The 18,645-nt window shown below is 42.6% G+C and overlaps 1 protein-coding gene across 2 annotated transcripts in view; it reads right to left on the reverse strand.

Annotated features, from left to right (window-relative positions):
• The window catches only part of SPTBN4 (spectrin beta, non-erythrocytic 4), a 1,634,043-nt gene that overhangs the window by 539,453 nt on the left and 1,075,945 nt on the right, over window positions 1-18,645 (reverse strand). For both annotated transcript variants that reach the window (XM_086938241.1, XM_086938242.1), the window contains one exon: window positions 1,176-1,420. In XM_086938241.1, coding sequence (XP_086794367.1) covers window positions 1,176-1,420 — 245 coding nt within the window. The remainder of the gene's footprint in view (window positions 1-1,175; window positions 1,421-18,645) is intronic.

Here is an 18,645-nt window from a genome sequence, read left to right on the forward strand (position 1 = left end):
AATACATAGTGAGTCAGATGGGATACAAGCCCAATTGTTTCTGGTGATGCGTGAGCCAAGGTGAAAACCATGCCTAGATAAGAGGAATGAGATGGCTTTAGGATCCAACCAGCTAGTTAACCCTTAAGGGGATCAAGATGCTCACTCTCAGAAAATAATTTAAGAAGGAACCAAACCAACCTATGTCAGGTATAGTCCTATGATTGCTTGTGAAATGCTTTTCCCACATTGAGTAATCTCCTGCTTCTTCCTTGTTTATGTCAAGTCACTATACAAAGACATTCAAGGACAAAGCTCTTGTGCTATTAAATCTCCACTTAAATACTTATCATACATTAGATTGTCCTCCACAAATGTAAAAAGAATTACCATTCAAATATACCTGCGCAGCAGCACAGCTTTTTACATTTATTGTGATATCCGCGTTATAAGTTTTTTTTTTATTATGCATCCTCTGACTTGTTGAAATGGGGGTAATGAAATGTTGCAAATTTGAAAAACATATAAAGGCAATCTGAGAAAGACAGAAAGTCTGACTCCACTACCCTCCAGAGCAAATGATTAATAGCCCTATCATTCCATGGAAAGTAGCTACATGTACACCATGCTGCTTGTCACTTCAATGCTGTAAAGGTAGAAACTGAGCTCAGCGTATGGAAATTCAATATCATGCGTTTGTATCTCAAAATTCCGATCACTGAGTAAACTCCGGTTTACACATGGACCACAATTTATCCCCTAACCTGTAATCTTGGCCTAAATATGTTTCAGAGTAGTCCGATCCCAGGAGTTCCAGGGTAATTGTAAAAGCCATTCTTAGAGTCAGACATGCACTCCTACAGGAATGTTAAGCTACAATTACAGGAGAGCACATTTATGAGGATTTAGAAAACAGTTTAAAATATTGTTTGCATTACTATTTCACCAAAATCTCCAATATTTTTTTTATGTTGCTATGACATCCTGCAAGAAATTGCAATGCTACAACTTCTGGAAAAAAAAACAATAAGTTTTCTGCCAAAAATTAAGGAAGTGTTGTATTACTCTGCAATATCTGACAGACAATTGCATTGATTCGTACAAAGCAGATTCTGTTAAGCTTATCGAGGCCTACCATTGGGGAGTTGAAATACCTTTCCACAGTGAAACCAAGCTGCGTTGGCTGAAGGACATACCTGGGTTTCTCTGCTGCTTCAATCTGACAGATGATGCTCTCCATCCATGAGATAAGGTCCCTCACCATTCCCAGAAACCGGATTTTGTCTGTAGTGGTAGTGATCTGTAGTCTACAGTCCTCACAGGAGCTTAACAGTTCCTTCCATGAACGCATCACTTCCTGTTCTTTGGAAGCAATAGCGTCCGCATTCTCTCCAGCATACACCGTACGCAGCTGGGCCGCATTCTCTTGCAGCTGTCGTACCTGTAAAACCCCACAGGCTGTTATCATCAAATTATAAAGTGATCATTGTAACAATAGTAGCTCTGGATATTTCACTAGACTTCTCCAAAATCTGAAGTACGGAAGAACCAAAGAAATGCTCCAATATCCACAGGAGCATAATTTAATAAAGGAGAGGTCATGTCAAACTGCAACAGAGGTCACAGTTGGGAGTAGTGGGGAAAGATATCATGGCACAGCAATCTATGTGGTCTTCAGGAGAGTACTAAGGTGAGAACAAGGTTCAGTTACTGGCTGAGCAAAAGGATGCGAGCTATACTGGTAAATGGAGTCAATTCCAAGAAAAGGTGCAACAATTGGATTTTCTCAGGTTTGTGTTTCATTTAGTGTAATTTTGTGTCTTCATAAGTGAAATTTCTGAGAACCTCATAGAAACTGGTACAAAAAAAACTCCAACAACACCCGGCAAGGAGATCAAAGCATGCTGTATGATGTAGAAAAGCTGGAAGTGACCTAGGAGAAGGAGGCTTGGGATCAAGCCTATTAAGTGCAAAGTCATGCACACTGAGCACCGAAATTCTGTGAAACAGTATAGGTTTGGGAGAGTTGTAGAATGTCAACAAACAGGATATGGTCTTGAGCATTTTTAACCAATGTCTACCCAGTGGATTAATAATGAGACAGAGCAACCAGACTAGGTAGATACTTGCTGAGGTGAGAAGGGAGTGTTACCACATGGAGGACACCTTTCTGAAGCGATGATTACAGATGAAGACAGACTGGAGATCCACAACCAAAATGGGTTATAGAGTAATTCATAAGTCGTTTGAGGAGAAAACTGTTAATATGAACATAAACAAAGTGTTGGAAAGGAGGCGTCTAGACATGGTTTTAGCAGACAATAGTCCTAGAGCTGTTGGTGACAATATGAGACTAGGGTATGAGTTGGTAAGGAACTCGGCAGTGTTTCATGGTGAACACTAGATCCAATTTTTTTCACACTTGTTGCATGGAATAAACGTTTTACTGATATGGTTGAGTCAAAAACAGTAAATGAACTAAGGTTGCTACAGAATGGCAATAGTGCTGATAAGGAACATTTGAACCTGCAGATCACATTAGGTTGGTGTAATAGGTGGGAAAACCTCATCACTGGATCAATATTTATATACTGTGGGCCACTGAGATGCTTTAAGAATCCATCTAGTAATAGTCTAATATGAAGGTAGTAGGATCAGATCCTGACAGTTTTTTAATTTGGTTTTCTCTTAGAGCAGGTTAGGGAATGAATACCAGTTTTACAGGTGTAATTTTAACTTTATATAGGAATACTGTATATAAAGTATTTGAATCAAAGTGAGATAGGAATAGGAAATTATTACGATCTACCATAAAATTCAGTTTAGAGCATCACTGCCTCTTCTTCCCTGTTCATGTCTCTAAGTGCTTTTAAGGGTACGTTTTTCTCTATCTTTGGTTTGCTTACTGTCATACATGCATGTTTTTAATATTAACATTCATGTTGGATACCGTAGACAAACATTTGGTGCCTTTGGGAGACTCACAGCTATATCCTACCCTGGTTCTCTACGAATTGAGGAACAGGCTTCATTATCCATCAAGAAACCCTGCTGCAGCCCCTCAAAAAATCTAGAATCTCTAATGCTGGTTAAAAGAAATGTAGCACAATTTTGAAAAATATTGACAATAGATATTCCCACAAATGAAAAAATAAGAGTCAGGGGGAATGCATAAGGCACATGTAGTGGCTGCTCTTTGATTTTCATGAATACTTCATGGCTTTAGAAATCTACAGATGAAGCCCTGCTCTTTCTCATGAATGGAATAATCAAGAACCTATGTAGTGCATATGAAAGTTCTTAGATGCTTGCTTGCCATGAGCAATTCACTACATATTTCACTGCTGATTATGAAAAGACAAAAGGCATGTTCAACTACTTAGTTCCAGCCAAAATAAACTGAGGTGTTCACAGCTTGAACCACAATTTTAGGTGAGGTGAAGTGCTAGTGTGGTTTGTGCCTAGTGGACCGCACTGACTAGGCAGCACATGTGGGGGATGCTGGCAGGCAGTGCATGACCAAGAAAACACAAAGACAAGATTCTACAAATGACAAGAAATAAGAATGGAATATAACATGAGGCTGCATCGATATCCTTCTTTCCAGATTCCATACAGGCTGTTCAGGATGTCCGGAGGAAATTACTGTGGATAACTTACCAGACTAGAGACCAAGATAGAATCCTTAGAGCAGGAAAAACCTGGGTACTATAATACTGCTCAGTTCGCTGAGCTCAATTCCATAAGACTGCAGTATTGTGACGCTGCCTATTGAGATGTTAAATGCCTGGACCAATATGCTGCTAATAGACGTATGGAGAGGGTGAACACACGCATGCTGGCTGAACTACTTCATTCGCCCTGGGCTGCTTCTGCTATAATAAAGATACAGTCTGCAGATGATTGCTTCTACTATAGCTAAGTTGGCATATTCTATAAGTTCATGGGTTCATAATCTGTACACAGCCTCAGGAGGGGGTAGGGGGAAGTGCTACTATGCAATGCATCCATGAAAATTTGAACAGGTCAGCCCTGGCATGGCAGTCCTGTTCAAATATTAGTCACTGTGCTGCACAATAATACCCTTTTACTGGCAGTATCTTCTGCGAGATTTACGGCGTATGACCACTCCAGATCTGACATCTGATGCTCTGGTGATACTGCTGGGGTTATGCCAAAGAAATTTCTAAACCATTTTGTAAACTTGTCTCTATGGCACTACTACTAGGCAAACAGAGAATTTCTATGCACTGGAGAGGCAAGATTTACCCCCCCCCCCCCTCCACCCCCCACCTCCCACTGTATACATTGGCTACGTGATCTGGTCACCTGCTGAGAATACTAATTCATATGGCTTTTAACTCCCAGATGCATCCCGGGCCAGAGACATACAGTCCCCACAACATACCTACATGGTCGATATAGGCAACCAACAGTGAGACCACAAATTAAATATCGTGCAGATTAGGAAGTGAATATGACTCTCTCAGAGTGATCAACTTAGTAATGTCTATTTAATCAAGTTAAGTAATTTTGAGCAGATCACTGAAGGTACCACATCTCAATTAAAAATGTTAAAGCATGTCTACACGTTGGGACAGTCCATGCTTTATACTATAATGTTTCATATGATGCCCAGTTTATTGTGGATAAATAAAACTTTAAAAAATAATTGTGAGCAAACTAGCTGATACACGCACCAATTAGAGATCATTCAATGTCTTGTATATAGATATAATGTTGTCTTGTCCTCAGTCGCTTTGCTTATAATTGTTTCAAAACTGTAGTTAAAGTTAATAAAAAGAAAAAAAGAAAACAGAGAACAAGAACTGCCGGTCCATTGAAACATTTGACTGGCGATATGGGCTCCAATTACTGCTTGGTACAATGAAAAAAGAAATGCCTAATTGTTACTTGTAATAGGATTATGAATTGTATATTTTTAGGGAGATTTTACTCTTATCAATAAACATAAGAGGAGTATCACCTAGAAAAGCTCAAGGAGCGATCTGAGTGGGTAGATAGGATGAGAAGAAAGTCCTTCTTGGATTATAATAAACCCCTCACTCACCAACCTGGTTGGTGACATGCTTCATCATCGGGGTCCACCCTGATAGCCGAATGCCATCAGGGTGTGCTTCGACACCTGAAATACAGTGGAGCAGGTTTTTTTGTGTGTGAATAGTGCAAAAAAGGTGTTAAAAATTGTCCTGGTATGACTATTGTTAATAAAGTTTATTTCTAGACTACTGGACAATATTAAAAATGTGCGAAGGATACAATTACAGTATGTTATGACCGTATGTATCTATGTGTGGGAGGTCTACATGTTTCAACCCGCTGATGGAAGTTGCCGGGTTTTCTTCAGGACCAACGGAAAATGGGTGGTCAGAACACACTAACGCTCTGTCAGGCCTAGATTCCTGTTAAAACTACTGACAAAAATCTGCAGTAGAAAAGTCACTCAGACCCAGATGGGTGAGAGACAAAATGGAAGAGACCTGTGGAAGAAGAATAGAACATTTTGTTACAAGCCTGTAACGTCGTGCAGTGCTGTCTCTCACGTGTCTTTTACTCTGTGTTGAACCCAATCAGACCAAAGACGAGCTAGACGTGCCCAATGGTGGAAAATACTACCAGTGGCGCAGATATTAACAATTAGTACTGGCACACCTATCAAATGGTGGTGTGCAGAGTGATCAAAGTAATATTACAACTTCTTACACTCCACGAATGCTGGTGCGTGACTCGGCTGTGTTCACTGATACACCTATCAAACAATGTTAGTGCACCTATCAAATGGTAGTGTGCAAAGTGATCAAGATATCATTATAGACAGGAGTTTCTCACACTCAACGCTTATTGGTGCGTGACTCGGATGTAATCATTTACACACCTATCAAGTAGTGGTGTGCACAGTGATCAATAAAACGTTATACACACAAGTCTCTTGCACTCCACGATTCCTTTGTGCCTGACTCAACTGTGCTCACTCGCAGTACGGTGAGAAAATAACGATGTGAAATTCAATATCCTTCAGGCATCACTGACAGACAGGACTCACAAACATATAAACACACAAGAGGAGACCTGGGAGTAGCAGGACTTACTCCTGTATTAGGGTCTCTGGGCTTCACGGGGTTGGGTGGGAGTTGGCCTATGGTAGGGACATATTCTGTATTAGGGGAAGGATTAAAAATCGTCAATGCCGATAAAGCTTCTCCGCGATGGAAAATGACTCGTAAGGTAAAGTCAGGCGTTATTGTATAGGAAATTACTTACAGTTTGCCAGGAAAGAGCGTAGCTGATTACCTAGGTGCCTCTCCTGCAGTCACCCCGCACTGAAATTGCGAGCACCGCGGCTTCTTCAGACAGAGCTGGGCGTTTCCGGGGGGCGGAGTCACGTCAATGAAACATGGTGTGAGGCTCAATACGGAACGTGTCTGGGGCCAAACAAGGTGGTTGCTAGGCAACCGAGTGACACAACTATACTGACGGGCAAGGGTTCGAGGCCCGGGGCCGGAAGAAAAAGGAGGGATACAATTACTAGTTAGTTCCTCGTAAGGGTCATGGGACAATGCAAAAATAGATTGTGAAGCAAGTAGGTACTCGATTATTTGCAATCGAGTTCCAGGCATGGTCTTAGTTAGTAGAAAAGGATAAGGATTCATTTAATGCATAGGGGCAACTGGAATAATCCTGTCTGTTGGCCAAGCGTACGTTTGGCACAGGAACTTTAAGTGTGAGAGATAGTAGAATTACTACTAGCTGTATAGCCCTTAGGTATAATGTGGCTGATTTCTTTGATTGTTTACCAGTTAATCAGTACAGTGATCACAGGACTGTGGCCCATGGGATGTTATCATTGAGCCCTACAATGTGGGTGGATAATCTATAGACCCATCTTTGTTCCTTCTCGTACAGGCGTTTTTGTACATTGGGTCCTGCTGTCACTTGTTCAATAATTGTCCATACCATATCATTCGGTGTATGGTTACTTTCAATGAAATGGTCGGTCAGCTTGGTCGCATTTTTCTTGCACCGGATGGTACTACGGTGCTCGCTGATTCGCTGCTTTATTTTTCTGGTGGTCATTCCTATATACTGTTTTTTACAGATGCATTCGATCAGGTATACCACGTTGCAGCTGTTGCAGTTAGTGTGGGACATCTGTCTCCACACCTTGCCTGGTTCAATCTCAAGTGTCTTGGTATTCATGGTTAGGTGACAAACGCTGCAATTACCGCACCGATAGTGTCCTATTAATTTTGGCATACCCCATGCTCCAGTAATAGTCTTGTTGTCATCTGTCTTTTTTTCTCTTGGTCTGGTATTAACCAAGGTGTCTTTCAGACTTCGTTGTTTTTTGAATGAGAATAGTGGTTTCTCCCAGTGCAGATTGCCCGTATTCAGAATTGACCAGTGCTTGTTAATGCTCCTTGTTACTTGATTTGAAATGGCATTGTATGTGGTTACACAGGTCAGCGGTATGTTTTCCTCTGAAATAGGTTTCTTCTCCAGCAGGGCCTCTCTGGGCTGGTTCCTGGCACGCTTTTGACACTTGTTGACAATCCTCGTGGGATATCCGGTTCCGGTCACAGGTGTTTATCCAGGTGATAAATTCGTGGAGCTTGTCAGTAGGTCCTTCCCATATTGCAAGGACGTCGTCAATGTAGCGTCGCCAGAATTTTATGTTGTCCGCGAATGGGTTTTGATGGTTTAAGATGAATTTACGTTCAAAATTGTAAACGTATAGCCCTGCCACGCTAGGAGCAAAAACACTGCCCATAGACGTGCCCCCTATTTGTAGGTAAAGGGCACCCTCGAACTCAAAATAGTTCTGTTTCAGCGCTAGTTTGGCACATTCCAGAACGAACATCCTGGGTGTACTGAATGTCCAGGTGGTGTTATTTAGTGTATCCTCCAGGACTGTTATTGTGTCATCCTGTGGTATACTAGTATATAGGCTTTCTATGTTAAAAATCAATAGAATTGTATCATCATTCACAGTTATGTCCTGCAGTAGGTTTAGCAGACTTTTCGTGTCCTGTAAGTAAGTTGAGGTGTCCTGGACAATAGTTTTTAGGAAAAAATCACAAAATCTCGACAAAGGTTCTAGTAAGGAACCAATGCCCGACACAATAGGACGTCCAGGGGGCGGTAATCTACCTTTGTGCATCTTGGGTAGAATGTAGAAATACGGTATTTTGTCGTCAGTAGTACATAGATAGTCCGCCTCCTGTTTAAATATTCTGCCAGAGGCCTCTGCACTTTCAACCAGTTGTAAGATTTCTGATTTAAGTTCAGCTGTGGGGTCTGACGCCAGCCTCTGATAATTCCTTGTGTCACTCAGCAGGCGTAAGCACTCCTCCCGGTATGTGTCCATGTCCATTACCACTAGGCCGCCGCCTTTGTCAGTGGGTTTGATAATGATGTTATCACAGGCCTGGAGGTTCGATATTGCTATGTTCTCCGCGTGACTTGTGTTTCTGAACTGTGATGTGGCCTCCATCTTTTCAACGTCATTGTATATTGCCTGCTCGAAGGTAATCAATTCTACAGGAATAGTGTGGGCCGGCGGAGTGAATGAAGATTTGGCTCTTAATCCACTCTCATTTGGTATTTCAGGTCCTTCTGATGTTACTTGTTTTTCAAAAAAGGCCTTGAGTCTCAATTTTCTAAAAAAAACGGCAAGTTCACAATGCAATTGGAATTTATCCAAACGTGCTGTTGGGACAAAACCTAGGCCTTTGTTAAGAACGCTTTCTTCAATATTTGACAAAGGTCTAGTGGAGAGGTTTGTTACTAGGGTCTCGTGTTGCTTGTCCCTGCTTTGCTCCTGGTTTGCCCGCTCACTGGGTCTTCCTCCTCCCAGTGTACTTGATTTTGTTGTCTTCTTCCTTTTCCCCGCCTGCCTCTGGCTAAAAAAGGAGGCCGGAATTGGTTTTGTTGGTAAGGTGGTGGTTGGAAGTGCGGTTGGAAAGGTGGTTGCCATCCATACATTGGGAAGTGAGGTGGCGGTTGGTTGTAATGGCCTTGATACATAGCTGGGTTGAATTGTGGCCATTGATTTCAAATCAATGGCCACAATTCTGTTCATCACCACCCCCTTTTCTGAATCGTTTTTTGGCCACTATAGGTGTGGCAGGGTATACTCAGACATGAGTCCCTTTCTCACTGCACCATCAGGATTCAAGCAAGCCGGGCCGAAAACGGCTGAAATGCCAGAAACCGGTCTCCGGTAGCTTGTCTCCTTTCTGGTGAATAATTGGCTTGGTAGTTTAGTCTGCCCTGTTCCCATGATGCACTGGGCCAGGGACAGACTGATTTGCATATAGCCAGGTTCTGAGCTGGGATGGTGCAGTGAGATAAATAACGGTGATGGATCAAGCCCTGATCTTTGGACTGGGTAAGAGTGGTCTGCTTAATTCAGACACTCTGTTCATCTCCACCCCTTTTCTGAATCGTTTTTGGCCACTATAGGTGTGGCAGGGTATACTCAGACATGAGTCCCTTTCTCACTGCACCATCAGGATTCAAGCAAGCCGGGCCGAAGACGGCTGAAATGCCAGAAACCGGTCCCCGGTAGCTTGTCTCCTTTCTGGTGAATAATTGGCTTGGTAGTTTAGTCTGCCTTGTTCCCATGATGCACTGGGCCAGGGACAGACTGATTTGCATATAGCCAGGTTCTGAGTTGGGATGGTGCAGTGAGATAAATAACGGTGATGGATCAAGCCCTGATCTTTGGACTGGGTAAGAGTGGTCTGCTTAATTCAGACACTCTTTTCATCTCCACCCCCTTTTCTGAATCGTTTTTGGCCACTATAGGTGTGGCAGGGTATACTCAGACATGAGTCCCTTTCTCACTGCACCATCAGGATTCAAGCAAGCCGGGCCGAAGACGGCTGAAATGCCAGAAACCGGTCCCCGGTAGCTTGTCTCCTTTCTGGTGAAGAATTGGCTTGGTAGTTTAGTCTGCCCTGTTCCCATGATGCACTGGGCCAGGGACAGACTGATTTGCATATAGCAAGGTTCTGAGCTGGGATGGTGCAGTGAGATAAATAACGGTGATGGATCAAGCCCTGATCTTTGAGCTGGGTAAGAGTGGTCTGCTTAATTCAGACACTCTGTTCATCACCACCCCCTTTTCTGAATCGTTTTTGGCCACTATAGGTGTGGCAGGGTATACTCAGACATGAGTCCCTTTCTCACTGCACCATCAGGATTCAAGCAAGCCGGGCCGAAGACGAGCTGAAATGCCAGAAACCGGTCCCCGGTAGCTTGTCTCCTTTCTGGTGAAGAATTGGCTTGGTAGTTTAGTCTGCCCTGTTCCCATGATGCACTGGGCCAGGGACAGACTGATTTGCATATAGCCAGGTTCTGAGCTGGGATGGTGCAGTGAGATAAATAACGGTAATGGATCAAGCCCTGATCTTTGGACTGGGTAAGAGTGGTCTGCTTAATTCAGACACTCTGTTCATCATTGTATCCCGAGAACACTCCTGAGGCGGAAGCCGGGAGTCGCTAATAGTTGCTCCGGTCTATCCTTCAGTAGAGTATTCTCCAGCGCCAGGAAGCCTGCAAGGTTTCAGCTGCGCTTTACAAATACTCAAAATAAATAAATAATAAATCACCACTCCCTTTTCTGAATCGTTTTTGGCCACTATAGGTGTGGCAGAGTATACTCAGACATGAGTTCCTTTCTCACTGCACCATCAGGATTCAAGCAAGCTGGGCCGAAGACGGCTGAAATACCAGAAACCGGTCCCCGGTAGCTTGTCTCCTTTCTGGTGAAGAATTGGCTTGGTAGTTTAGTCTGCCTTGTTCCCATGATGCACTGGGCCAGGGACAGACTGATTTTCATATAGCCAGGTTCTGAGCTGGGATGGTGCAGTGAGATAAATAACGGTGATGGATCAAGCCCTGATCTTTGGACCGGGTAAGAGTGGTCTGCTTAATTCAGACACTCTGTTCATCACCACCCCCTTTTCTGAACCTGCTGGAGAAGAAACCTTTTTCAGAGGAAAACATACCGCTGACCTGTGTAACCACATACAATGTCATTTCAAATCAAGTAACAAGGAGCATTAACAAGCACTGGTCAATTCTAAATACAGGCAATCTGCACTGGGAGAAACCACTATTCTCATTCAAAAAACAACGAAGTCTGAAAGACACCTTGGTTAATACCAGACCAAGAGAAAAAAAGACAGATGACAACAAGACTATTACTGAAGCATGGGGTATGCCAAAATTAATAGGACACTATCGGTGCGGTAATTGCAGCGTTTGTCACCTAACCAGGAATACCAAGACACTTGAGATTGAACCAGGCAAGGTGTGGAGACAGATGTCCCATACTAACTGCAACAGCTGCAACGTGGTATACCTGATCGAATGCATCTGTAAAAAACAGTATATAGGAATGACCACCAGAAAAATAAAGCAGCGAATCAGCGAGCACCATAGTACCATCAGGTGCAAGAAAAATGCGACCAAGCTGACCGACCATTTCATTGAAAGTAACCATACACCAAATGATATGGTATGGACAATTATTGAACAAGTGACAGCAGGACCCAATGTACAAAAACGCCTGTACGAGAAGGAACAAAGGGCCAGATGTAGGTAAATCCCATTTACCGATTTTGAAATACCGAATTTTACCGATTCAGTATTTCAAAATCGGTAAATGGGATGTAGGTCCCAACATCTGGATATGTTACTGAATCCTTAAAAATTCGGTATTTACCGATTCGGTAAATATCGAATCGGTATTTGCTATAGAATCCTATGGGGCTTGAAGCCCATAGGATTCAATTCAAATACCGATTCGGTATTTACCGAATCGGTAAATACCGAATTTGTCAAGGGTGCAGGGGGTGTCACTTTAACACCCTCTAGCACCCCCAAAACGGGCATGTGTGCAATGTGGCACACAGACATGCCCTAAAGGCACGTCTGTCTGTCACATGGCACATGTGTACATGCACAGATGTGCATGTACACAGGAATCGGTATTTTACCATGGATTTGTATTCCATGGTAAAATACCGATTCTGTAAGCCATGTGCCAATGGAAAATTGGCTACCCACATAGCATTTTCAGTAATTATTACCGAATCGGTAATTATTACCGAATCGGTAATTATTACCGATTCGGTAATAATAACGATTCGATAAAATTACAGATTTTGTGCCCCTACATCTCCATAGCCCTTTACCGATCGGAAACGGCCGAAAATCGGTATTTTCGTCCGATTCCGATCAGTAAAGGGCTACCTACATCTGGCCCAAAGATGGATCTATAGATTGTCCACCCACATTGTAGGGCTCAATGATAACCTCCTATGGGCCACAGTCCTGTGATCACTGTACTGATTAACTGGTAAACAATCAAAGAAATCAGCCACATTATACCTAAGGGCTATACAGCTAGTAGTAATTCTACTATCTCTCACACTTAAAGTTCCTGTGCCAAACGAACGCTTGGCCAACAGACAGGATTATTCCAGTTGCCCCTATGCATTAAATGAATCCTTATCCTTTTCTACTAACTAAGACCATGCCTGGAACTCAATTGCAAATAATCGAGTACCTACTTGCTCCACAATCTATTTTTGCATTGTCCCATGAGCCTTACGAGGAACTAACTAGTAATTGTATCCCTCCTTTTTCTTCCGGCCCCGGGCCTCGAACCCTTGCCCGTCAGTATAGTTGTGTCACTCGGTTGCCTAGCAACCACCTTGTTTGGCCCCAGACACGTTCCGTATTGAGCCTCACGCCATATTTCATTGACGTGACTCCGCCCCCCGGAAACGCCCAGCTGTCTGAAGAAGCCGCGGAGCTCGCAATTTCAGTGCGGGGTGGCTGCAGGAGAGGCACATAGGTAATCGGATACGCTCTTTCCTGGCAAACTGTAAGTAATTTCCTATACAATAACGTCTGACTTTACCTTACGAGTCATTTTCCATCGCGGAGAAGCTTTATCGGCATCTGACGATTTTTAACCCTTCCCCTAATGCAGAATATGTCCCTACCAGAGGCCAACTCCCACCCAACCCCGTGAAGCCGAGAGACCCTAATACAGGAGTAAGTCCTGCTACTCCCAGGTCTCCTCTTGTGTGTTTATATGTTTGTGAGTCCTGTCTGTCAGTGATGCCTGAAGGATATTGAATTTCACATCGTTATTTTCTCAACATGCTGCGAGTGAGCACAGTTGAGTCAGGCACAAAGGAATCGTGGAGTGCAAGAGACTTGTGTGTATAACGTTTTATTGATCACTGTGCACACCACTACTTGATAGGTGTGTAAATGATTACATCCGAGTCACGCACCAATAAGCGTCGAGTGTGAGAAACTCCTGTCTATAATGATATCTTGATCACTTTGCACACTACCATTTGATAGGTGCACTAGCATTGTTTGATAGGTGTATCAGTGAACACAGCCGAGTCACGCACCAGCATTCGTGGAGTGTAAGAGGTAGTAATGTTACTTTGATCACTCTGCACACCACCATTTGATAGGTGTGCCAGAACTAATTGTTAATATCTGCGCCACTGGTAGTATTTTCCACCATTGGGCACGTCTAGCTCATCTTTGGTCTGATTGGGTTCAACACAGAGTAAAAGACACGTGAGAGACAGCACTGCACAACGTTACAGGCTTGTAACAAAATGTTCTATTCTTCTTCCACAGGTCTCTTCCATTTTGTCTCTCTCACCCATCTGGGTCTGAGTGACTTTTCTACTGCAGATTTTTGTCAGTAGTTTTAACAGGAATCTAGGCCTGGCAGAGCATTAGTGTGTTCTGACCACCCATTTTCCGTTGGTCCTGAAAAAAACCCGGCAACTTCCATCAGCGGGTTGAAACATGTAGACCTCCCACACATAGATACATACGGTCATAACAAACTGTAATTGTATCCTTCACACATTTTTAATATTGTCCAGTAGTCTAGAAATAAACTTTATTAACAATAGTCATACCAGGACAATTTTTAACACCCTTTTTTTGCACTATTCACACACAAAAAAACCTGCTCCACTGTATTTCAGGTGTCGAAGCACACCCTGATGGCATTCGGCTATCAGGGTGGACCCCGATGATGAAGCATGTCACCAACCAGGTTGGTGAGTGAGGGGTTTATTATAATCCAAGAAGGACTTTCTTCTCATCCTATCTACCCACTCAGATCGCTCCTTGAGCTTTTGTAGGTGATACTCCTCTTATGTTTATTGATAGTTAGTCCAGGGGATTTGGAGTACTCCCCGTTCACAGTTCCTGTGAACAAATTCCCTTACTCTCCCTTGTGTTTATTTAGATTTTACTCTTAATCTTTCTTTTTTTTTTTTACTATGTTTATATAACCTGAGATTATGACTCTATAAGTTTTGGTGTATTACTCGATTCTTAATTATGTATGTCATTTGTAATATTTTAGTTCTTTGTATTATTTAGAATTTTGCTCAAATAAATATATTTAAAAAAAAAAAAAAAATTTGACTGGCAGTCCTTCCCAGAGTGCATTGTACCGGCAGTTGCCTCCCAGATCAACTTTTTTTTATGGTATAGAACAGAGGATGAAAATACATTATTTCCCAATATTAAAGCAGGTGGAGAAGTGGCTGGGTAGTTATTGACTTAAATGAATATTCCTACAATGCAGTATAAGGATGCAGGCACGTAATCTTTTTTTCTGCATTACGGGGTCGCCATTTATAGTTATAAACACTTGAATATAGTATCAAGTTAAGAAATCAAATATATAAGCTGCTGGGTAATTAAGTATATATCTGGGTCTCTATAATGGAATGTAGAAAATCACCGCAGCTAGTTTCTTTCTTTAAGATTCCAGTGATTAAATAAATCTATGCACCCAGGATCTGGAACAACATCCCCATATCTATCAGGGCCACCCCAATGCTGCTACAATTTGGGAAAATTTGAAGACTCCCCTCTTTAAAGAACACTCCATCAGAGCGCATTAACAGTCCCCTTCTCTTATATTACAAGCTTACTTAAAGCTTGCCTTTGACCATGTATAGTGCTCAGCTATATTAGAGCATGTACATTCACCAATAAATACATTATAGGATTGTGACCTATACTGTTTAACAGATGCAGAATCTATTCCATTTAAATGCATAGCATGATCTTTTTGAAGAGTACTTTGCTGCTTTAGGTATCTCCATGCACTCCTGAGGAAAATTTAGATGACTATACTGTCTACTTCTGGTGCCAGGCCGTCAAATTAAAGAACTATAGTCTTGGGCGTTGGACCTGGCACTAAAGTCTGGTCAAAAGACCTGGTCTTTTGTGATGTACAACTGACAGATGTAGACGGTTCAGGTAGCACCCCTGTCTCGGCCATCTGATGCTAATAGAAACATTTTTATTTCAGGTTTGCAAACCTTCACAATCACTGATAGTATAATTTGCATTGGAGGAAATCACTGATAGTATGATTTGCATTGGAGGAAAGGAGTAGACAAATTGTGTTGACCAACTGATCAAAAGAACATTGCTCGCTTTGTTATGTTCTGGTGCCCTGGGTGTGAAGTCTCTGCATTTTATGTTGTGGCAAATAAGATAGGAATCCCCATTCTCCGAAGATGTTTCAGATGAGTTTGTCTTTAAGGAAAAATTAACAACTATGAAAATATACTTCCTGGTTCTGGGATCCTGGAATGCACATTGCTGTCAGAGTGATCCTTCTGGCCAAGGTCCAAAGCCATATTGTTTCTGCTTGAAGAGACAACTGTTTTACCTTGTCCCCTCTTGCTTGTTGGTGTAATTCATGGTGGTTGTCATTTCTGTTTGAATCATGAATCATGATGTTCTTTGATTCCAGAGATGGGAGAGAATCTCAAGAGCAAGGTGAACTGTCTTCAGTTCTAGTAGACTGATACGGAATGCATTTTCTTTGGCTGTTCAAAGGCCATGGATTGTCAGGTGATTGAGATGAGCTCCCATTCCTGACAGTGAGGCATCCGTCACTATGGTCTGTTTTAGAATTTTATTTTGGAAGAATTTTCCAATACAGTGGTTCTTATTGTTGCACCACCATGCTAGTGTTGTTTAGCCTAGGTCGAAAGGCTTATATGATCCTCCCAATTGTTTTTCTTCTGGACCCCATTGGCCCCAAGAGTGAGGCAACCTGTTGAGTCTTAGGACTGTTCTTTTCATTATGATTCAACAATTTATTTTGGATTGATGAAACTTTGCTGAAGGATATACTTTCTCTCTTTTTGTATATATTTTTGCTGCCAAGTATACAAAACATTGGACTGGCATTGTGATTAACTTTTCCATGTTTATATTCAGACCTACGCTTTTCAGCAGCTGGAATGTGGTTTCAAAATCTTGAGCTGCCATTTGTTGAGAATCTGCTTTTAAGAACCAGTTGTCAACATAAAGATAAACAATTATTCTCTTCTTCTTCAGACTGATGCAAGCTGCCATGCACTTCGAGAACATAATGGGGGCAGAATTTAGCCTGAACAGAAGGATGGAGTACTGCTAGTGAACATCTCCTATGAGGATTAACAAGCTTATTCAGTGTTGCTGTGTGAAAACGAAAGTGAAGATAAGCATCCTGCAGATCTACGGAACATAGCTGCTCGCTCATTTTGATGTGTAGAAAAATTTGCCGGAAGACCAGCATTCTGAATTGCTGAGAATTTACTTGCCAATTGATCAAAAGTCAAACATTGATGATATTAGCTTGATTGACCCCTTTTCGGCACTAAAAAGTAAATGGAGCACACTCCTTTGTTTTCCAGTTCTAGTGTGACTTCTACTACTGCTTGTTTGACTAAAAGGAGCTGAGATTTCTCTTTTAGTGCAGGGAGTTGGTGATTTGACAATGGTTTTGGTGGTATACGCAGTGGAATTGCCTTGTAGTGAATCAAGTAACTGTGTCTTAAGATGTTCAATACCTATCGGTCTGTGGTTATAGACTTACACACTTCCAGGTGAGATATCACTGCACCCCCTACAAGAGTGGACAACTGGAGGTAGTCCGTTTTCTTTTTGGTATCTCAGCTGAAATAGATTTTTCTGGATCTGTATCTGTTGATGTTTGCCAAGATGTTTGTTGCACCACCATGCTAGTGTTGTTGAGCTTGGGCCGAAAGGCTTATATGATACTCCCAATTGTTTTTCTTCTGGACGCCATTGGTCCTAAGAGTGAGGTAACCTGTTGAGTCTTAGGACTGTTTTTTTAATTAAGATTCAACAATTTATTTTGGGTTGATGAAACTTTGCTGAAGGATACACTTTCTCTCTTTTTGTATCTATTTTTGCTGCCAAGTATGCAAAACATTGGACTGGCGTTGTGATGCAAAAGGAACAAATGATGGACGGAATGCTGAACAATGCAAACACTCACGCCCAGTCACAAAGATCTGGGTTTAATCCATTGTTCTTTTGCTCACTACGCCACCCCAGTTTGGACCCAGCCATATGCAAATTAGTCTTGAATCTGTCCCTCATTGGAACAGTACAGCCCGAAATGCCAAGTGCTCCCTGGAGAGAAAATAAGCATCCTGGGACCCGTTCCGGGGCAGACATGGTCCCCTGCTCTCCATGCCACTGGAATCAAGCTAGCCTGGCTGATGAGTGAAACCCTGAACCCAGTCCTAGGATGCTTGTTTTCCAGTCCAGGGAGAACCTGGCTTGGCAGTTCGGGCTGGACTGTTCCCATGGGGAACAGGGTCAAGACTGATTTGCACATGACTGGGTTCAAACAGCAATGGCATGGGGAGAACAAAATGATGGATTTAGGCCCAGATGTTTGGCATTGTGAAATATTCTGTCCATCAATTGCTCTTTTTGCATTTGTCACCCTGAGTGGGACGTGTATGCCCAGACATGAGCCCTGTACTCTCCATGCCACTGGAATCAAGATAGCTTGGCTGATGAGTGGTTAAACCCCAAAACTGGTGCTAGGATGCTTGTTTTCCAGTCCAGGGAGAACCTGGCCTGGCAATTCGGGCAGGTCAGTTCCCCTGGAGAACAGGGTCAATACTGATTTGCATATTGCTGGGTTTAAACTGGAAAGGTATAGGGAGCAAAAACACGATGGATTTAGGCCCAGATCTCTGTACTGGGGTGAATGTTTGACATTGTGCAACATTCTGTCTATCAATTGTTCTTTTTGCATTTCTTACCCCGAGTGGGAAGGGTATGCCCAGACATGGGTCTCGTGCTAGACATGCCGCTGGAATCAAGCTAGTCTGGCTGATGAGGGGCGAAACCCCGAAACCAGTCCTAGGATGCTTGTTTTCCAGTCCAGGGAAAACCTGGCCTGGCAGTTCGGGCAGGACTGTTCCCATGGGGAACAGGGTCTAGACTGATTTGCAGATCGCTGGGTTTAAACTGGAATGGTATGGGGAGCAAAAACACGATGGATTTAGGCACAGATCTCTGTACTGGGGTAAATGTTTGACCATGTGCAACATTTAGTCCATCAATGGTTCTTTTTGCTTTTTCCTTTTTCATACGAAGCAACTCTTCCTCTGTATGTTGTCCGAAGAGATCTGCTCCTGAAAAGGGTCCGTTGGCTATTATTGGATGTGCCTCAGGCTTCATAGATGGCAGTCTCAGCCATGACATTCTTCTCAAAGAGATGTCATGGCAGGTTTCTGTAGCAGCAAGTTT

Source organism: Lissotriton vulgaris, chromosome 9 (assembly GCF_964263255.1).
Source record: "Lissotriton vulgaris chromosome 9, aLisVul1.2, whole genome shotgun sequence".
Lineage (NCBI taxonomy): Eukaryota > Metazoa > Chordata > Amphibia > Caudata > Salamandridae > Lissotriton > Lissotriton vulgaris.